The sequence below is a fragment of the Heterocephalus glaber genome, unplaced genomic scaffold, assembly GCF_053883595.1.
Source record: "Heterocephalus glaber isolate CG9 unplaced genomic scaffold, H.glaber_assembly_v1.0 deba00001444, whole genome shotgun sequence".
NCBI classification, from domain to species: domain Eukaryota; kingdom Metazoa; phylum Chordata; class Mammalia; order Rodentia; family Bathyergidae; genus Heterocephalus; species Heterocephalus glaber.
Genome location: NW_028258297.1, coordinates 17,298,447 through 17,322,253, shown reverse-complemented (window position 1 = coordinate 17,322,253; position 23,807 = coordinate 17,298,447). Strand labels below are relative to the sequence as shown.

At 36.6% G+C, this 23,807-nt stretch overlaps 1 protein-coding gene across 6 annotated transcripts in view; it reads right to left on the bottom strand.

Moving 5' to 3' along the window:
* The window catches only part of LOC101698204 (solute carrier organic anion transporter family member 1B3-like), a 143,084-nt gene that overhangs the window by 19,905 nt on the left and 99,372 nt on the right, over positions 1 to 23,807 (bottom strand). For 4 of the 6 annotated variants that reach the window (XM_087214036.1, XM_087214035.1, XM_087214037.1 and 1 more), the window contains exon 15: positions 8,685 to 9,027. The exons of 1 other annotated variant lie outside the window; for it this stretch is intronic. In XM_087214036.1, coding sequence (XP_087070162.1) covers positions 8,817 to 9,027 — 211 coding nt within the window. In that variant the 3' untranslated portion in view covers positions 8,685 to 8,816. Of the gene's footprint in view, positions 1 to 8,684; positions 9,028 to 23,807 lie in introns of those variants that run through there. One more of the 6 variants, XM_087214039.1, reaches the window with a different exon arrangement.

The following is a 23,807-nucleotide window of genomic DNA, read 5'->3' as shown; positions in this document are numbered from 1 at the left end:
GAAAAACACAGAACAAATGGACAGATTCTTAGATACATACAAATTGCCAAAGTTAATGAAGATATAGAAATTCTAAACACCCCAATTACAATGAGTGAAATTGAAAATGTAATAAAAAATTTACCAACAAAGGAAAGCCCAGGTCCTGATGGCTTTACTGCTGAATTCTACAAGACATTTAAACAAGAACTATCACCACTACTCTTTAAACTCATCAAGTAAATTGAAAGGGAAGCAAGGCTTCCAAATTCAATCCTGGAAGCAAGTGTTACTTTGATTACAAAACCAGGGCAAGATCCAACCCAAAAAGAGAACACAGGCCAATCTCCCTAATGAACATAGATGCAAAAATCCTCAACAAGACATTGGCAAACAGAATACGTACAGAGGGTCATCAAGAAGATCATACACCCTGACCAAGCCAGATTTATCCCAGGGATGCAGGGATGGTTCAACATACATAAATCAATAAATGTAATACACTATATTAACAGAACCAAGGACAAAAACCATATGATCATCTCAATAGATGCAGAAAAAGCATTTGACAAAATCCAACACTCATTCATCATAAAAACCCTACAGAAAATTGGAATAGAAGATCGTTATCGCAACCTGATTAAGGCTATCTAGGAAAAACCAACAGCCAACATCATACTAAATGGTCAAAAACTGAAAACTTTCATGCTAAAATCAGGAATAAGACAAGGATACCCACTATCACCAATCCTGTGCAATATAGTTCTGGAAACATTAGCCACAGCAATTAGAAAAGAGAAAGAAATAAAAGGAATAAAGATAGGAAAGGAAGAAGTTAAACTGTCATTATTTGATGATGATATGATACTTTACATAGAAGACCCAAAAAACTTCACCAAAAACCTTCCAGACTTAATTGACTGATTCAGTAGAGTAGCTGGATACAAGATCAACACACAAAAAACAATAGCCTTCTTATACACAAATGACAGACTCACTGAGAGAGAAACTAGGGAAACAATTCCTTTTACAATAGCATCCACAAAAATGAAATATCTAGGTACCAATCTAACAAAGGAAGCAAAAGACCTCTACACTGAAAACTACAGCACTCTGAAAAAAGAGATTGAAGAGGATATAAGAAAATGGAAAGACATCCCTTGCTCCTTAATAGGAAGAACCAATATAGTGAAAATGACCATACTTCCAAAACTACTATGTAGATTTAATGCAATGCCAATTGAAATTCCAATAATATACTTCACAGAACTACAGAAAACAATCCAAAAAGTCATTGGAACCAGAAGAGACCTAGAATAGCAAAAGCAATTCTAAGCAACAGAGACATGGCTGGGGGTATCACAATCCCCAACTTGAAACTAAACTACAAAGCTACTGTGATAAAAGAAAACAACATGGTACTGGCAAAAAACAGACCCAAGGATCAGTGGAATAGATTAGAAGATCTGGAAACAACTCAGGACATACTCAGCAACCTCATCTTTGACAAAGGAGCCAACCACCCTCATTGGAGGAAAGATAGCCTATTTAATAAATGGTATTGGAAAAACTGGATTTCAACCTGCCAAAGATTAAAACTAGACCCATGTCTATCACATGAAACTAAGATTGAAGTGGATTAAAGATATAAATATTAAAACAGAAACACTAAAACAGAAACACTGGAAGATAAGTTAGGTAGAACTCTTGAAGGCATTAGCATAGGAAAAGACTTTATGAACAAAATCTCAGTAGCATGGGAACTAGCACAAAGAATCAACAACTGGGATCTCATCTTATTAAAAAGCTTCTTCACTGTAAGAGAAATCACCAACTGAGCTAGGAGACAACCTACAATCTGGGAAAAAAATTTAGCTGCTGTACCTTAGACAAAGGACTAATATCTAGAATATGTAAAGAACTGAAAAAAATCAGACCCCCCAAATTCAAAGACCCAATTCAAAAATGGCCATCTGAAATGAACAGACATTTCTCACACAAAGAAGTAAAAGCAGCAAATAAATATATGAAAAAATGTTCAACATCACTGGCCATTTGAGAGATGCAGATGAAAGCAACACTGAGATTCCACCTCACCCCAGAAAGAATGGCTGCTATCAAGAAATCAACCAATAACAAATGCTGCCAGGGATGTGGGGAGAAAGGAACCCTTCTCCATTGTTGGTGGGAGTGCAGGCTGGTGTAACCATTGTGGGAATCAGTATGGAGATACCTCAAAGAACTAGGGCTAGAGGTCCCATTTGATCCAGCTATTCCCCTGTTGGGTATCTTCCCAAAAGAATTAAAAGAATCATACCACAGAGATATATGTGCACCCATGTTTATAGCAGCACAGTTTGTAATAGCTAAAGCTTGGAAACAGCCCAATTCCCCATCAACTGGAAACTGGATAAAGAAGATATGGGATTTTTATAAAATGGAGTACTACTCAGCCATAAAGAACCAGAAACTGGAGACATTTATAGCTAAATGAATGAATATTGAGGCCATACTCTTAAGTGAAATAGGACACACATGTAAATACTGAATAGTTTCTCTAGTGTGAGAAACTGAAAGTGTAAATAAGGATTAAAATGATTAAAATGAATAACTGATAATTTGAAATAGGAAAAGGTCCTAATGTGTAGGGGTGGTGGGAGGGGAAGGAGAAAGGAAAGAAGGGAAAGGAAAAATCATGAGAAAAGAAAAAACTAGAAATGAAGTCTATGTAAATAGGGAAGGGTGGAGGGGGTGAAGGGTGTACAGCTAATGGTGAAAAAAATAAGAACCAAGATACATCATGTACAGGTACAAGCACCCAGTGATAAATGTAAATGTATTACATACCTAAAATGTACCTATAAAAGAATTTAAGAAAAAAAATATCAATAGCATTCCTGTACACAAATAACAAACTCACTGAGAGAGAAATTAATGAAACCACACCTTATACAATAGCATCAAAGAAATGAAATACTTAGAAATCAATCTAACAAAAAAAGTAAAAGACATTTACATTGAAAATTACAGTATGCTGAAAGAGGAGATCAAAGTAAATATCTGAAAATGGAACAATATCCCTTGTTCTTGGATGGGCAGAAGCAATGGCCAGTGAAAATGGCCATACTTTCAAAACTATTATATTATACAGATTTAGTACAGTGCCAATCAAAATACCAATAGCATACCTCAAAGAAATTTTAAAAAGCAATTTTGAAATTCATTTGGAACCAGAAGAGAACTAGAACCCTGGGTGGGTCTTCTCTAAAATTGTTTGTAGCTCTGTCCATTTTTTCAAGAATTCCTTCATTTCAGAAGAACTTTGCTGCACTGATTGTTTATTCTCCTCTTCCTCCAGAAAGCTCCTCAACTGCCATTCTCTTTTGGTCAGCCAGAAGTTGCTGAAATTCCTGTGTAGACAATTCTTCTGAGTATTCCTCCTCCAGTGTTCTTCCTGAATGTTCCTTCAGTTCCTCAATATCATCACTATCTGGCTACAAGCCTATGGACTCTGTTATAGTGACAGTGTCATCAACCACAGGGTCAGTTGAAGGGTCAGGCTCCTCTACCCAGCCTTCAAAATGTCTCTCCTGTATAACTTTAGGCCACACTTCTCCCAGGCAGATTTCTGTGTCCTTAGAGATCCATTGGCCTAGAATTTCTCAATTAACCCCACATGGGAAAGGACATTGCAATGTTCTTTCCAGAACTCTTTAAGGGTTAAATCTGTATCTCAGACCATCTGGAAGCACTTCAGGAATAGTTCCTTGGTGTATAGCTTCTTAAAGTTAGCTATAATCTGCTGGGCCATAGGTTTCTGTAGAGGAGTTGTATTAGGTGAGAGGAACTTGACTGTAGCCATGGGAATTCTCCAACCAATTTTTCTAAATCTTGTGGGTGAACTGGCACATTGTCCATGATGAGGAGACCCTTGAGTGGTAAACCTTTGTTCTCAAGATATTTCTTAACAGAAGGAGAGAAAGCCTACCTGATCCACTCCAGAAAAAGTACTCTTGTTACCCCAGCTTTTGTGTTAGATCTCCACATGACTCCTCGCCTATTCTTCATGACTATGTTTTCTGAACATTCTAGAGGTCTCAGGGTGATAAATCAAGAGAGGTTTTATCTTGAGGTCACTATTCACATTGGCACATAGCAATAAGTTTAGCCTATCCTTCACAAGCTTGTGGCCTGGCATTTTCTTCTCTTCCTGAGTAGTATATGTTCTCCTGGGCAATTTCTTCCAGAAAAGGCCGGTTTTAGCACAGTTGAAAATTGGATGAGAGCAAAAGCCATTTCTCTGTGTCACTGTTTCGAAGTGATGTATGTCATTTTCAGCAGCCCTTTTATCAGTACTGGCTGGTTCACCAAGCCTAGTCACACTATGAAACCCAGTTCTTGATTCAAAATTGTGAAACTATCTCTTACTTGCATGAAATGTTTCACCATTATCACTTGTTGATAGATTATCTTTTATGAGACGAGATCTGCATTTATACCCCTAGCTTTTTCAGAAATAGACTCAGGCTATAATCTGCTATCTGTCTTTCATTTATCCACACCAATATTAGCCTTTCTACCTAATCTGACACTGTTGATCATGACTTAATAATTTGAGTAACACCTTTAGCAACACTAGCTTCCTTGTACAAATCTTTTCTCTGTAAGATTGTGGAGACTGTGGATTTCAATGTGCTGTACATATCAGAGAGACTGGCTACATGAATGCCACGCTCATATTTCTCCACAATTTCCTTTTTCTTTTCAATTGTGGTTGCTTTCTTTACCTTGCCTTCCTTTCTTAGCTTCTTTTCTAGTTGGGGGGGGGTCATTTTGACAGCAGTGATCATCATAATTATATTAAGCACTGACTGAAATCTTGTCCAAATCATGCACATCTAGGCTCAGACTGATGCTTATGTATTCTTACATAAGCTTTTGTGGCATCATGTTTGTTTACAATTGTACAAGTGTCTGGCATTTGAGTCATAACTCAAGATTTGGGTCATAAGTTAAAATTCAAATTCCAGGCACAACCCAAGTTGTTCATATGTGAGGCTGGTCATAACTCGAGTGTCAACTCTTTTATCTCTTTCAATTTTACTGGAGTCCAAGTCATAAATCACAGTGACTTCTAGTGATGAAATTTGGTACAACAACAAATATTATAAGGGAGCCGGGTTCACAGTGTGAGGTATGAATGTGGAGCAGTGGCCAGGAGTTCTGTTTTTGCTGAAATCACATCACTTGTGTCATCATCATAGCATCAGGTTGAGTGCTGGTTTCCATGTAGTAAGCAAAGTCTATTCAGAAGTGGTAGGAGGACCACAAGAGGAAAATGACAATGACCACTGCCAAATTTCTTATCATTATCAATCATTTTATTTTGGTAAAATCTCCAAAAGTACACATATTGAATTTAAAACAGATTAGCATATCTCTGAATGAGCATCAACAGTTTTATTCAATAATAGCATTCATTAGACTACATATTATCATGTTACATATCTAGTTCTCCACTTCACTTGTGGGCTCACCAAACAGGAAAATTTCTATTTTCTAAATGTTTTTGTCTCCTGTACTTAGTACACAGATCTCAGTCAAAAGATACTTCTCTTTTTTTATAATTTAAATCTTATTTTTCCTTTTACAATAAAGATATTTTCCAAACACCTGAAATAATCATGGCCATTCCATGTTTTTATTGTAGGTATTTTAATATTTGCATGTGCTACCAAGTTCTTATCTATAGAATTCATATTTTATATGACTGGTATTTTGAAATTTGCTTGTGTATTCCTTCATTCACTCATTGTTCCAAAAATAAATAATAAAGCAACTCCTGTGTGTTGGGCACTAAGCTATATGTTAGGAATTAAATAGATAGATGTGGCATTTACTTTTAGACATCAACTTGACCAGATTAAGGGGTATGTAGGGAGCTAGAAATGTCTCATTTCTGGATGTGTCTGTGAGGGTGTTTCCAGATGACATCAACATGTGAGGTCATTGACTGAGAGGAAAGATGCTCTTAATGTGGGCAGGTACCATTTAATTGTCTAGGTTCCTGAGTCCTGGGTCCTGGATAAATCAAAAAAAAAAAGTTGAGGAAAGGAAAAATTTCTCTATCTCTTTTCTCATGGAGCTGGGATACTCTTTTCCTGCCCTGGAACATGGCTCTGGGACTTTTATCAGAAGACTTCCAGCCTTCTCAGACCTTAATCCTGTAAATGAGAAGTACACCATCTGCTTCTCTGGGTCTGAGGACTTTCAGCAGAGGTTTAGCCATTCCACTGGCCTCCCTGGGTCTCCAGCTAGAAGATTGCCTGTGATCTCTCAGCCTTCATAAGTACTTCAAATAATTCCCTAAATTAACCCTCTGTTACCACTCTCTCTCTCTCTCTCTCTCTCTCTCTCTCTCTCTCTCTCTCTCTCTCTCTCTATCAGTAGTGTCTATCTATATTCAATGTGTAAAACAACTCAATTTCTACTTTCCTGGAATTTGTGACTACTGAGAGAGCCTTTAGTTATTCAATAATCATAAATAAATGTATAATTATCACTTGACCATATTACCATTTGATAAGTGCTATGTTGCTATGGATATAATAAACTTTTAACAAGCGATGATATTAGAAAATTTTAAGGCAGGGTGATCTGAACACTGAAAATAGCTAAATAGAGAAAACAAAGAACATTTTAGGAAAAAGAAGGACCATGGTAAAAGGTTCATTGCACAAAAACAGATGGAGGTGGGAGATGGGGTGCAAATGGAGACTGGTCTACATGTTCATCTTTCTTCATAGGATGAAGTGATTCTTCCATTTTGTCTTTGACTGATGCTTTTTGTCTAACTGCAATTTCTTAGGAATTTCATACTTCCTAGGTTGATGTTTCAGGTTTCCTTCTAAGCCCTTCTTCCACAAATTCCCTCTATCATTTTCTTCCACATTGTTAATATTGAGAATTTAAATTTAATGCCATCAATGATTTGATATTTTCAGTCATTGTCTACTTTTAACCCTATTCGATGTATATTTTGAATATATGCTTATCTTAATTTAATTCCTTGAAAACTTGCCTTACTGTTTTCATCTCTCTATTGAATTTATGGTCTATTTTTCCCTAAAATTTATATTTTTATCTCATAAATGTTACTGGATTAATGATTAGCATTTTTATGGATTCTAAAATTCTACAGTCAGTCAAATAAATTGAAGTTTATTTTGTAATAATTTTCCTCTTTCACTGAATCTGTCATATTTGTAAATTTGTTATATTAATTTATAATATTGCATATTTAATTTGGAATGTCCATCTCCCCCTTTAAAGAGTATGCTAACAGAGGAGTGTCATTTTTGTTTTTACTTCTTCTCATCCCATTCTATCTGACAAATAACTGCCATTCAATAATTATTCAATAAATATTGAAGATATTGTCTGTTTTCTTAGTAAGATTTTATTTACTACAATATTTACCGCAATATTTCTATTCATTTTAATGAGACATAGCATACCTTCCCACTAGCATAATATTTTTAATATGGCACCCAATAACCTAGCATATAAGGGTTTTGTCCCAAACTTCTGCTGGATTAATAAATCTTTTCTCAAATCTACAGCCTGAAAATAGGTTAATATGTATGACTTCCAGGACAATTTTTAGCTTCAAGCCAGCATTCACGACATTGTTCTACTCACAAGTATATCTTCTCTTGACCTGTACTTTGTCTTCAATCAAGGGGTCTTATCATTACAAACAGAAATTTTATATGCTATATCCAGGAAGAATTATCAATGTTTTACATCAAAATGGTTGGAGTGAAATATTATTGTATACTTTTTTAACTTCTAATGCAAACAAGGCATAAAACCTTTTCAAACAATGAGAATGGAAAAATGTGCAACCTCTAGCTTTCATTATAAGAGTCAGTGCCACTAGAGAATACACCATTCAAATATTTTTTCTCATTCACTCTACTTCTTGCTCGTCTGGTACAAATATGAAAATATGGAGTTTTTCACACCAAAACAAAAAAATGACTGAAGAAATTTTTAAAAACACGGAATGATGATAGCTGATTTTTGATCTGGTATAGACTTTATGTCTCCCAGAGAGAAGATAGGTAAAATTAAAACATATCTATTAAATAACATTTGCTTTCTGCAAAGTCAGTTATTCTTAATCCATTTCTATGCCTCTGATAAAAATTTACATTCTTTAATATGTTTTCTGATAATCAGAGCTTGCAAATTTTTTAGTATCTCAATTTCTTCAGCAGTATTTTACTTGAAGAAGATGCACCTTGTTCATTAGTCAAACACAATTTCAAGTTTTCAGTTAATGATGTCTGTGAAATGTGTGACCTATATGAATAATACATATTCATGATTGCATGAAGCCTCCATCAGGCTAGACTTCAGGCTAGAATAACATTATCCATTCTCTTTTCTAAGATACCAGTCTTTTTGCCTTATTTAGGTACAAATTTCTCTTCTTTTTTTCATCTCTTCCTAGTTTCTAGTCACTGATATTATTAAGAGTTACAATTAACTGAGCAAATATCTTTTTCTCTATTACATATTAACCAGGCCTCTCATTTTAGCTTTTCATGGATCATATATTGCAATGTTAACCACAGGTTCATAGCAGTACCCAAACAATAACTATTCCTATTCCTTTTTCTTTATTGTTTCATTCATAATAACCTTTTTCACTTTTCTATTATTGTACATTGTGGGGATACTTAGTGAAATGACCAGGAACTAAAAAATAGCATATTACCACATCAATATATTATTTTTGGAAACAGTGAAAGGAGGATCTTTTTCTTCCTTTAAATATATGTTTCTTTGACAGTTGCAGAAGGTACAAAATATTTGTTGTTATTTGAGGATTCTAAGTTTGCTTCATTTATGACTTTTCCTCCATTTTCCAATGTCTTGCCATCTTTTCCTTCATATTTTTTCTTCAGAAGATGAAAAAATACAATATTTAAAATAAATGATGCCAATTTTAAGGATGAACCCAAACCAAAAAATGACTTTCTACAGAAGAAAGAAACAGCAGATTAGAATTTTAAATTGTGCGTAATAACTTACTATATTTCTGTAGTATGCAAACCTTATAGAGAAAAATTTTAAATTATATATAAAAACATGAAGACAACAAATCCAGTAATTCACTTCATCAAGACCCAAGGAGTTTTGGGTAATTTTTAAAGGATTACAAAGACACTGATACTCCAGCTAAGGAAGATAGCCAAATTCCAGGCCTATAAAACAATTTTGTCCCACCTAAGGGAGTAGGGAAGTACTAAGAGGCATGATTAATGCTCAGCAAAAAAAGTTAGAGGCCCAATAAAAGACTGAGAATCACAGGACCATAGAATGCTAGTCCTCTTCCTATACTTTATACCACATTCCTAAGGAATTATTTAGTCTTTTCCTGGGCTGCTTTTAAATGGTGTGACACTCCAGATGCTGGAGGGCAGCAGCAAGCAGCAGCTCCTGGCCCACCACACAATCGTAACAGTATATGACTCATACTCTACAATGTACTTTGTTGCTGGAATTTTTTGGATATTGTGTTTAGTGATTTCACTTCCACCATGTCTACAAAAAGCCCATCTGTGTATCCTCCATGTATTTCTTGCTTGCATGGTTTCTTAGTGAAAAGTGAAGTGTAATATTCCTCTACAGATAAAAGATTTTTCATTCTGATTTCTTTCAGGAGCTTGCCTTAATTTTGATTTTCTATAGTTTGAACATATGATTATTGCAGTTCTTCTGTCTATATACCTGAGATTCCACATTTCATTAAAAAATATGCTTGGTGTTAGCTGATTCTTCTCAACTGAAGGGTAACATAAGTGTATTGAGCACAATAAAGGTGAACTCTTCTAAGCTGTCATGTTTAGTGGGTTAGGTAAAGTGCATTAAATGCAAATTGAACTTACAGTATGTTCAATTTACAATGAGTTTTTTTTAGATATAACACTGGTGTAAGTTGAGAACCAGCTGTAGGTTAGAAACAAGTGTATATTTATTAGGATATATATATATGAATACATATATATAAGGATATATAGGGGATGTATATATTTACATACAGAGCTGCAGAGATGGAATAGCAAAGTAAAGGAAAATTTTATTTTTCTTATTCTTTGTTGATCTAACAGATAAATGTATGTTCAAAATAATTGCAACAACATGTTTGATTATAATATATATGTCTATACATGTGCTTATAAATGCTTATATGTAAGGCAAATGAATGACAGCAGTAAGAAAATGGATGGAAAAGAAGAATTAGGTAATTTTGCTATTATCAATAAATGATGCAGTATTATTTGAAGGTAAACTAAGATTAGATGTAAATGTGTATTGTATTGCAAACTTTAAGACAAGCAACAAAATTTTCTTGAAGATTTATAACTTATAATCTAAAAACGAGAGAAGGTGGTATTATAAAAAATTCTCAAGTGAAACCACAACATACAGAAAAAGAGTGGAAGACACAAATAGGAACTAAAGTAAAGTTCTGTTATGTAACTGTACCAACTTCACACAAGGAATATAAACGTTATATATTGCAAATATATACTAACAAAGTTTCCAGTTTTAAAAACTAGAATTGGAAAAGTAAATTAAAACTTAAATAAACAGAATGAAATAAATCATGAAAATTAGAGTAGATATCAACAAAATTGAAACAAAACATCCATACAGAAAACCAACAAACAAAAAGCTACTTGTAAAAACAGATTAATAGGCTCTTCCTCTTCCTGTAAGCGGCCAGAGGTGACCTGTGAAAATGGTTCGCTACTCTCTTGACCCAGAAAACCCCACAAAATCATGCAAATCAAGAGGCTCAAATCTTCGTGTTCACTTTAAGAACACCCGTGAAACTGCCCAGGCCATCAAGGGTATGCATATCCGAAAGGCCACCAAGTATCTGAAGGATGTCACATTAAAGAAACAATGTATGCCATTCCAGCGTTACAATGGTGGAGTTGGTAGGTGTGCCCAGGCCAAACAGTGGGGCTGGACACAGGGCCGGTGGCCCAAAAAGAGTGCTGAATTTTTGCTGCACATGCTTAAAAATGCAGAGAGTAATGCTGAGCTTAAGGGTTTAGATGTCGATTCTCTGGTCATTGAACCTATCCAGGTGAACAAAGCACCCAAGATGCGCCGCCATACTTACAGAGCTCGTGGCCGGATTAACCCATACATGAGCTCCCCCTGCCATATTGAGATGATCCTTACTGAAAAAGAACAAATTGTTCCTAAACCAGAGGAGGAAGTTGCACAGAAGAAAAAGATATGCCAGAAGAAACTGAAGAAACGAAAACTTATGGCACGGGAATAAATTAGGCATAAAATAAATGGAAATAAAAACTAAAAAAAAACAGATTAATAAAACCTATAAGATTCTGACCAGGATAAGAAGAAAAGAAAGACACAAACTACTAATATCAGAATTGAAAGAGGATATTTTACTACAGAGTCTAAGGGCACTAAAGAAAAATAATAAAGGAATACTATGGAAAACACTATGCTTACAATTTTAAGAACCCAGATAAAATGAATGGATTCTTTGAAGGACACAATCTACCCAAACTTCCAAAAGAAGAAACAGACACTATGAATAGGACTATATATAACAAAATTGAATCAATAATAATCAATAAACTTTTAAAGCACAAGGCCCAGATGAATTCACAGGTAATTTATACCAAAAATTACATAAATTTTCTACAATCTCTCTTCCTGTTTCATTCTATTAGGCCAACATTACCTTCATACCCAAACTAGACTAAGATATTACAAAACAAAACAAAGGATAGATTATCACCTCTCATGAATATAGATGCAAAAATTTTCAACAAAATAGCAAATCAATTTGAGCAATTTACTTAAAATGTACATCATGAGAAAGTGTGATGTATTCAGATATGCAAGGCTTCTTCAACACTCAAAAATCCATCAATGCAAGGATCTTCAACTCTAATATCAAACCAGACTGTTAGGAACCAGGTTGCACAGCAGGAGGTGAGTGAGAGGTGAGTAAATGAAGCTTCATTTGCAGTTTATGGCCATTCCCTACTACACCTGAGCTCCCATCAGATCAGCAGTAGAGGTATTAGAGTCTCTTTTTTTTTTTTTTTTTTTTTTTTTTTTTTTTTTTTGGTACCGGGTATCAAACTCGGGTCCTTATGCTTGCGTAGCAGGCAGCGAAACCACTGAGCTAAATCCCCGGCCCTAGATTCTCATATGAGGACAAACCCTACCTGCAAATTGCAAATTTGAGTGATAAAGCTTGTGCTTTCTCCTTATGAGAATCTAACACCTGATGAAGTGAGATGAAGCTGAAGCCATGATACTACCTCTGGAGAGAGGTTACAAATATATGTTAACATGAGCAGAAAGGTTTGACTACACAGAGACATAATGAATCAATTGCTTGCAGACTCATGTCAAAACCCTATGAGTGAGTGGCAAGTGACAATTACACTACATCAAACAGTGAGCTTTATGTTAGCAAGTCAGATGCTGTAGCAGGCTTTAAGTCAGAATCCAAAAATTTTAGTCCATGCATGACCCATCCCTTATTTTATTTATCACTTCCATGTGCACATCATTCCCACACTCTGTGCTTGTCTCTGTAATAGTTTTGGTAAATCCACAAGCTGTGCCTAGCCAAAATGTGTAAAAAACAAATATCACTGAAGAGGCAACAAGGGAGAAAGACTCCATGATGAGATAACAGAAGACCTCAAAACTTACCAGATAAATCTGATATTAAAGAAAATACCAAGTCCTACGTAAATTCCATTCATTGCAACACATAATTCACAATCTCCAAGCCCACTTTGCAAAATATGTGGTGACTGGCTATCCAAGAAAGCCAGGAAACTTTCAACCCTGCATTGTTACATGGAGATCAACAACCCTGCATTTAAAAAAAAAAAAAAAGCCTTTGGAGCTTATCAATAGAAAAGATTGTGAATACGGAAAACAAAAGCTTCTTGGAGGCCACTATTTCCTCAAAAGTGCTTGTACTGAGAGAATCATTGCAGTGGCTAAGCACATTGTTAATGATAAAGAATCCTTTAGTATTAGTGATGAGTTAATCCTGCCTACTTCCCAAGATATTTTTCATAAACTTTTAGAAGAGGGCAGAATTCAAAAAGTAGCGCAGGTTGCTCTTCCAGCCAACACCATGACTGGATGAATTGATGAACTTGAAGCTCCATTATTAGAGAAGATTAACGAGACAGTGTGGTATACTATACAAGTAGATGAGTCTACCAATGTTGACAAGGCAACAATACATATTGCTGTGTCTTTGGAGAACTATTCAAGTTTTTGAATGATTACATATCAGGAAAACTGAATTTTTCATTTTGTGTCTGTGCATTGTGGGAAAGGCTGCCATGACTGGATGGCTTTCTGTTTTCATTTGTCAGTTGAAAAAGTCTGGATGTGAATCTACACACTGTGTCATCCATAGAAATATCCTGACTAGCCAAAAATCATCATTTGAACTTAATATTTTACAAAATGTGATCAAAATTATCAATCACATTAAAGTGCCCTCAAATCACATCAGTTTGTGCAACTGTAAGAGCAGATAGGGGCAGAGCACACATATCTTGTCTTGTATACAAAAGTTAGATGGCTTTCTAAAGATAGATCACTGGACAGTCTTTGAGTGAAGAGAGCTGCTCCAGATCTTGCTTTTAGAAAGTCACCAACAGAGTAGAACCAGAGAGGTGCAGCTGCCTCCAGATCCCAGCCAGGGCCCTGCCCAGAGCCCAGGGGCTTGGGCACAAAAGCCCAAGCCAAAGGACCACCCAGAAAAGAACTTCACAGGCACAGAAACATCAGCCAGAGGCCCACAGCATACCATGGGTAAGTGCACACACAGATCCCAGCTGAGCAGATCCCAACCCTGCACCACTTGGGCTAATAGGCCCAAGCCAAGGGCCTGCCTGGAATAGAGCAGCATGGGATACAAGCAACTGCCAGAGGCTTGCCCCAATACCAATGGTAAGTTCATGGAGATCCTAGCCAGAAGATTGCTCAGACACCAGGGTCTGGGGTGCACAGCCCCCAGCCAAAGGCCCTCGCAGACAACAGCTACATAGGGGGGCAGACACTAGCCAAAGACATGCCTAGATACCATCCCAAGTGTGCACAGACACCACCCAGAAGCCCACCAGACAACAGGTCAGCTCACAGATCCAGAAGGAAATATTCTTAACCAAAATTGGAGCACTGGTGAACAGCAGAGAAAAGGCCACTCAGTGGCTCATTGAGAACTGAAGACCACCGGGTGAGCAAAAAGTAGCCTCAAGAAAGGCACAGCAGGTTGCATCTGTTGAAATGAGAGGACACATAAACAAGTCTCAAAAACAGACGTCCAGATAACCTAATGAAACCCTAAAGGGCAATGAGATGGAACAATCTGACACTCAACAACCTGGACTCCCTGAACTGGCAACAAAAGAGGATCTAGAAAAAATGAAATCAGATATAATTTCTCAGATAACAGCAGAGATTGTGTCCATGGTGCAAGACATGATTAATAAGAGAGGACACAGATAAAAAATAGAGGAGCTAAGGAAAATGATGGAATTCCAAAACAGGAAACAAATGGAATCCATAAAAAAGATGCAAACAGATTTCCAGGAGATTAAAAACTTCATTGAAAGTTAACACAGCAGAATGAGCAAATGTGAGGACAGAATTTTAGATGTAGAAGATAAGATTGCAATTAGTGACCAGGAAAAGAAAAATTTCTTAAAAATAGTAAGGGACAACAAGAAATCAATCCAGCAGCTGCTAGATGATGCAAGGAAGAATAAAATAAGACTGATCAGAGTCAATGAAGAAACAGGAGAGAGTACAGACAACATAAAAAGTCTATTCACAGAAGTAATGGCAGAAAACTTCCCAAGTAGAGGAAAAGAACTAGACATACAGATACGTGAAGCATATAGGACTCCAACTAGCCAGGATCAAAAAAATCTACACATACGCATATCAAAGTTAAGATTCCAGAAACCCAACAGAAAAACAAAATTTTACAAGCAATTAGAGAAAAGAAACATCACATACAAAGGAAAGCCCATCAGAATCACAGCAGACTTCTCAACACAAACCCTCAAGGCAAGAAGAGGATGCAGTGATGTATTTCAAGCCCTAAAGGAAAACAACCTCCAACCCAGATTGATGTACCCTGCAAAACTATCTTTCAAACTGGATGGAGAAATAAGATACTTTCATGACAAAGAGCACCTAAGTAACTTCATGAATACAAAACAAGCACTCCAAAAAATTTTAAACAATATCTTAGGAAAAGACAATGAGGATCACAACCACAGGAAGCCCAGCAGAATGAATCCATCAGGCATGACAAGAAATTAAACACAAAGGGGGAGAATCTAACAAAAAGAAAAAGTCATGACAAAGGTAAGTCCATACATTTTAGTTATAACCATCAATGTTAATGGTCTCAATTCACCAATCAAAAGAAATAGACTGGCAGAATAGACCAAGAAGCAAAATTCAACAATATGCTACATACAAGAAACACACTTAATTCAAAAAGAAACTCATAGACTGAAAGTTAAAGGGTGGAAAACAATACTCCATGTGACAGGAACCTGAAAAAAAAGCAGGGGTAGCTATCCTCTTTGCAGATCAAGTGGATTTCAAACCAACACTGATTAAGAGAGACAAAGAAGGACACTATATCCTTGTAAAGGGAACAATCCAAGAAGAATAGATGGCAATCACTAGTAAGACCCAATATATAAAACAAATACCAATGGACATGAAAAATCAAATAAGAACTAACACAATAACAGTGGCAGACCTCAATACTCTACTGCCAAAAATAGACTAACCAGACAAAAAATTAAAAATGAAATAATAGAACTGAATCAAACTCTTGAACAAATGAACTTAACAGATATTTACATAATGTTCCACCCCACAAAATCAGAATACATATTCTTTTCAGCTGCACATGGGTTGTTCTCCAAAACAGACCACATACTCGTTCATAGAACATGTTTAAGTAAGTGCAAAGGAATTGAAGTCATCCCCTGTGTATTATCAGACCATAGTGGGATGAAATTGGAGATCAACAACAAAATAAACCACAAGAATTTCATAAACACATGGAAATTGAACAATACACTTCTGAATAACCAATGGGTCACAGAGGAAATTAAAGAAGAAATCAGACAATTTCTACAATTAAATGAAAATGCCAGTACAACATATCAGAATCCATGAGACACAATGAAAGCAGTCTTCTGCATGAAATTCATAGCAATGAATACTCATATTAGGAAAACAGAGCGAGCTCAAATATCAACCTGATGCTGAAACTCAAGCTTTTACAAAAAGAAGAGCAGGAAAAACCCAAAGCTCATACAAGGGAGGAAAGTATAAAGATCAGAGCAGAAATCAATGCAATGGAGACTAAGGGAATGATACAAAAAAATCAATGAAGCAAAGAGTTGGTTTTTTGAAAGAATAAACACAACTGACAAACCCTTAGCCAACCTTATCAGGAAAAGGAAAGAAAAGGCCCAAATCCATGCAATTAGGAATGAAAAAGGTGAAATTACAACAGACCCAGCAAAAATCCAGAGGATCATCAACACCTACTTTGAGAACCTATATGCCAATAAGATAGAAAACACAGAAGAAATGGACAGATTCCTAGGTATGTATGAATTAACAAAATTGAAAAAAGAAACTCTATCCCTAACCCTAACCCTAACACTAAACTTAACCCTAATTCTGACACTCTAATACTCAGGTGTTTCAATTCCAGCACTGTGCCTAACACTAAACTTAACCTGAACCCTAATCCTAACCCCAACTGTAACAATAATACCCACTTTACAATACTTGGATACTTGAATTCCAACACAATCCCTAACCCTAACACCAACCATAACCCTAACACTAACCACAGTACCCACACTCCAATACTTAGGTACTTGAATTTGAACACTATCCTTAACCTTAACCCTAACCATAACACTAACCATAATACCCACACACCAATAATCAGGTACTTTAATTACAACACTACCAAACCCTAATTGTAACCTAAAATCCTAACCATAACCATAACAATAATACCCACACTCCAAAAGTCAGCTACTTGTATTCAAACACTATCCCTAAGCCTAACCCTAAAACAAACCTAGCCAAAACTACCCACACTCAAATACTCATTGTCCCTATCTCTAAACCTCACAAGAAACTTAAGACTGACCCTAATCCTAAAACTCTCAGTGTTTTCAACACTGCAATACTCCTGTACTTGAATTTCAAAAATATCCCTAACCCTTACACTAACCCTAACTTTAAACCTAACACTAAATATAATACCCATACTCCAATATTCAGGTAATTGAATTCCAACATTATCCCTAACCCTAACTCTAGCCTAACCCTTTTCCCAATCTTAAACCTAACACTAACCCTAACCCTAATTCTGACACTCCAATACTCAGATATTTCAAATCTAGCACTATTCCTAACCATAAACCTAAACCTAACACTAATCCTAACACTAACCTTAACAATAATACCCACACTTAAATAATCAGCTACTTGTATTCCAACACTATATCTAATCCTAACCCTAACTCTAACAATAATCATAATTCCCTCTCTCCAATACACAAGTACTTGAATTCCAATACAATCCCTAACCTCACCCCCAACCATAGCATGCTTACTGTAATACCCATTCTCTAAAACTCAGGTACTTGAATTCCAAAATGATACTTAATATTAACCCTAACCCTAACCCTAACCTTAATGATAACAATAATTCACACACTGCAATACTCAAGTACCTGAATTGCAACACAATCTCTAACCCTAATCCTCACACTAACACTAAATTTAAGACCCACACTCCAATACTCAGGTATTTGATTTCCAACACCATCTCTTATCCAAACCCTAACTCTAACCCCAGGACTAAAAATAAACAACATCCACTCTCCAATACTCAGGTACTTGGATTCAAACACAATCCCTAACCCTAATCCCAACCATAACACTAACACTAACCATAATACCCACACTCTAATACTCAGGTACTTGAATTCCAACACCATACTTAACCCTAACTCTAATCCAGCACCATACTTAACTCTAACTCTAACCTAATTCCAATGCTAACAATAATAAACACTGCAATACTCAGGTACATGAACTCAAACACTATCCCTAAACCTAACCCTAAACCTAACACTAAAACTAACCATAATAAACACACTCCAATACTCAGGTCCTTGAATTCCAACACTATGCTAACCCTAACCATAACTCTAAACTTAACACTACCCCTAACCACAATACCCACAGTCCAATACTCAGGTACTTGAATACCAACACTATGCCTAACAGGAACCTAATCCTAATCCTAACCATAACTTTAACATAATACCCACACTGCAATACTTAATTACTTGAAACACAACAATATTCTGAACCCTAACCCCAACACTAACACTAACCCTAAGACTAACACCAACCATAATACCCACACTCCAATACTAAGGCAGTCAAATTCCAACACAATGTTTAACCCTTAACCTAACTGTAACCCTAACCCTAACAATAATACCCACACATCAATATGCAGGTTGTTGAATTTCAACACTATCCCTAAGCCTAACTCAAACCCTAACCATACCACCAACACTAACCATAATATTCACACTGCAATAATCAGGTACTTAAATTCCAACTCTTAAGCCTAACCCTAACCCTAACCCTAACCCTAACAATAACCATAATGCCCCCTTTCCAATACTCAGGTACTTGAATTCCAATACTATATTAAACTGTAACTCTAACCCTAACACTAACCATAACCCTAACAATAATACCCACACTCCAATAGGCAGCTACTTGTATTCCAACACTGTGCTAAACCTAAGCCTAAACCTAACCTTAAAAAAAACCAACATAATACGCACACTCCTATACTCAGGTAATTGAATTCTAACGTTGTTCCTAGCATTAACCCTAACATTAATATTAACACTAATCTGATATGCACACAGCAATAATCAGATACTTCAATTCCAAAACTATACTTATACGTCACCCTAAGCCTATACCTAAAACTAAGCATAATAACCACATTGCAATACACATGTACTTGAAATCTAACATTATACTTAACCCTAGACTTAACCCTAAACCTAAACCTAATGCTAAAACTAACCCTAAACTTAACCTTAACACTAATACTAACACTAATCCTAACCCCAATTCCCACACTCCAATACTCAGGTACTTGAACTCCAACATTATTCTTAACCCTAACCCTAATCCTAAACCTATGCCTAACAGTAAACCTAATTATAATACCCACACACAAATACTGAGTCACCTGAATCCAACACTATCTCTAAACCTAACCCTAATCCTAAAGCTAGACCAAACCCAAACCCTAACAATGATTCCCACGCTCTGATATTCAGTTACTTGAATTTCAACACTATCCCCATTCCTCACCCTAACCCTAACTCTAACCCTAACCCTAAACCAAACCCTAACATTAACTACCATACCCACACTCCAATACTCTGATACTTGAATTCCAACACAGTCCCTAATCCTCACCCAAACCCTAACCCTTAAGCTAACCCCAAACCTACCCTAACCCTAACAATAATACCCACACTCCAATATTCAGTCACATGAATGCCAAAAATATACCTAATCCTAACCCAAAACCTAACACTAACCTTAACCCTAACACTAACTCTAACCATAAAACCCATTCCCCAATACTCAAATACTTGAATTCCAACACTATCCCTAACCCTAACCCTAACCCTAACCTTAACAAAAACACTAACCAAAATACCCACTCTCCAATACTCAGATATCTAAATTCCAATATTGCTCCTAGACCTACCCTAACCTTAACTCTAACACTAACACTAACACTAAGCATAATACCCATAATCCAATATCAGGCACTTGAATTCCAACAGCATACTTAACCATTACCCTTACCCTACCCCTACTCCTAAACCTAACCCTAAAGTTAACCCTAACCCAAAGCCTAACCCTAATGCTAAGAATAATACCCACACTCCAATACACAGTTTCTTGAATTCCAACACTATTCCAAACCATAAATGTAATCCTAACCCTAACCCTTACACTAACACAAACCATAACAACCAAATGAAAATAATCATGTATTTGAACTCCAAAGCTGTAACCAACCCTAACTCTAAAGCTAACCTTAACCCTAACACTAACCATTATACCCACACTACAATATTCAGGTACTTGAATTCAAACACTGCCCCTAACCATAACCCTAACACAAACCTTAATATTAACCATAATACCCACATTCCCATACTTTGGTACTTGAATTCCAATACTGTTCCTAATGCTAACCCTAACTCTAACCCTAACCCAAACAATGATACCCACACTTCAATACTCAGGTTGAATTCCAACACTATTCCTAACCATAATTCTAGCCCTAACCCAAACAATAACACTAACCATAACACCCACATTCCAATATTCATGTACTTGAATTCCAACACTATTCCTACCCTAACCTTAAACCTAACAGTAACCCTAACCATAATACCCACACTCCAATAATCAGGTACTTGAATTCAAACACTGTCCCTAACCCTAACACTAAACCTAACCCTAACAATAACCATGAAAACCACACTCCACTACTCAGGTACTTGAATTTCAACACTATACTTAACCAAAATCATAACCCTAACCATAAGCCTAACCCGTACCCTAAAAATGACACCCACACTCCAATACTCAGGTTTTGAATTCCAACAATATTCCTAACCCAAACCCTAACCCTAACTCAACTCTAACACAAGAAATAACCACAATACCCACATTCCCATACTCTGGTACTTGAATTCCAACACTGTCACTAACCCTAACCCTACCCTAATCCTAATACTTACCCTAACCCTCACCTAACCATAACCATGACGATAATCCTTACCCTAACTCTAACAATAATACCCACACTCTCAAACTCAGGTTATTGAATTCCAACATTATTCCCAACCATAACCCTAACCTTAACAATAACACTAACCATAAAACCCACATTCCAATAATTATGTATTTGAATTCCAATACTATTCCTAATCCTAACTCTAAACCTAACACTAACACTAACCATAACACCAACACTCCAAAACTCAGGTGCTTGAATTCCACCAGTATACTTAACCCTAATCCTAAAACTAACACTAACAATAATACACACATTCCAAGACTAAGGCACATGACTTCCAACAATATCATTAAACCTATTCTCAATGGTAACCCTAACATTAACCCTCACAATAATACTCAGACTCCAATACACAGTTACTTGAATTCCAACACTATTTCAGCCTTTACCCTAACCATAACCCTAACACTAACAAAAATACTCACACTCCAATACTTAGGCAGTTGAATTCTAAAACTGTCCCTAAACTTAACCCTAACCCTAACCCTAACACTAACACTAACCAAAAAACCCACACTCCAATATTCAGGTACTTCAATTCCAATATTAACCCTAGCCCTAGCCCTAACCAGCACCCTAACATTAACACTAACCATACTACCCATTCTCTGATAATCAGGCACTTGAATTCCAACAGTGTCCCTAGCCCTAATTCTTTTTTTTTTTCTTTTTTTTTGCAGGGGGGGAGGACCTTGAGCTTGCAAGGCAGGAGGTGGAACCACTGAGCTAAATCCTGGTCCCCTTAACCCTAATTCTAAACATAACCCTAAGCCATGCACTAAACATTATACCCACACTTCAATACTAAGGCACTTTAATTCCAACACTATAATTAACCATAAACCTAACCCTAACCCTAACAATAATACCTATACTCAAATACTCAGGTTAATGAATTCCAACACTATTCCTAACCCTAACCCTAATGGTAACACTTACGCTAGCCATAATGTGCACACTGCAATAATAACATACTTGAATTCAATCAGTGTCCCTAACCCTAACCCTAGTACTTATCTTAACACTAACCCACTAATACCTACATTCCAAAACTCAAGTATTTGAATTTCACCACTATACTTAATCATAACCCTAACTGAAACCCTAACCTTAGGACTAATACCCACACTCCAAATCTCAGGTTCATGAGTTTGAATACTATACCTAACACTAATCCTAACCCTAAATATAAACCTAACACTAACTGTAACCATACTATGCACACTCCAATACTCAAGTACTTGTATTCCAACCATATCCCTAACCTTAATACTAACCCTAACCTTAAACATAACACTAACTACATTACCCACACTCCAATACTCAGGTATTTGAATTTTAACACTCTCCCTAGGCCTAAATCTAACCCTAACCCTAACCTTAATCAAATCACTAACCCTCACACTAACCATAATGCCCACACTCCAATACTCAGGTACTTAAATGCAAACACTGTGCCTAACCATAACCCTCAACCTAACCCTAACCCTATCAATAACCATAATCCATAATTCCAACACTCCAATATTCATGTACTTGAATCTAAACACTATCCCTAACCCTAACCCTAACACCAACCATATAACCCATATTCCAATACTCAACTATTTTAATTCCAACACTATCCCTAAACCTAACCCTAACCCTAACACTAACTGGCAGTAACACTAACCATAATTCTTACACTCCAATAATCATGTACTTGAATTCGAACACTGTTCATAACCCTAACACTAAACCTAACCTGAACACTAATCATAATACCAATACTCCACTATTCAGGTACTTGAATTCTAATGCTATACTTAACTCTAATCCTAACCCTAAACCTAGCTCTAACAATAATAGCCACACTCCAATAGGCAGATACATGAATTCCAACACTATCCCAAACCCTAAACCTAACTCTAATTCCTAACTATATTACCCACACTCCAATACTCAGCTACTTGAATTCCAACACTATCCCTAGCCCTCACCCTAACTGTAGCCCTAACATTAATGATAATACCCACACTCCAATAGTCAGGAATTTGTATTCTATCACTGTCCCTATTCCTAACTCTAACCCTAACACTAACACTAACCATGATTCCAACACTCCATTACTTAGGTACTTGAATACCAACACTACCCCTATCCTTAACAATAACCCTAACCTTAAACCTAACACTAACCACAATACCCTGTTGTGGTTTCTGTTTAGATGTCTCCCCAAAGCCTCATGTGGATGAGGTGGGACTTTGTTTTTCAGAGGTAGTTGAATCTGGAATGTGTGATGCTGGGGTTCAGGGCGTGTGATTTCTAAACCACTGCATGTCAGCAATCCAGGCACTCAGGGCCTGCAGCCAAAAGAGAGGGAAGACTGGCTACTACTGCTCCATGTGGCAGCATCATCCATGTGGACTGGTTTTAGGTGCATGCAGAATGTAAGAGTTGTGGGTTCAGGAAGGCTTCCACCCAGAAAAAGAAGGCCTGGGAGGCCAGGCAGGGAGCCCCTAAGAGGGCAATGTGTGAAAATGTGAGTGTGAAGGTGCAATGGAAACCCCAGAATTTTGTAGAAACCAGGAGCATGGATTGTCTGAGAAAAATGCAAGGAGGGAGCAAAGCCGGCCCCAGAGAGAAGTTGTAGGAACTACAACCACCAGAACTGCCATACCGGCAGAGCCATCAAAGCTGTTTGGAGTTCACAACTTGCCACAGATTGCTGGGGATGCTGGAAGTGGAACTGTGGGATTTA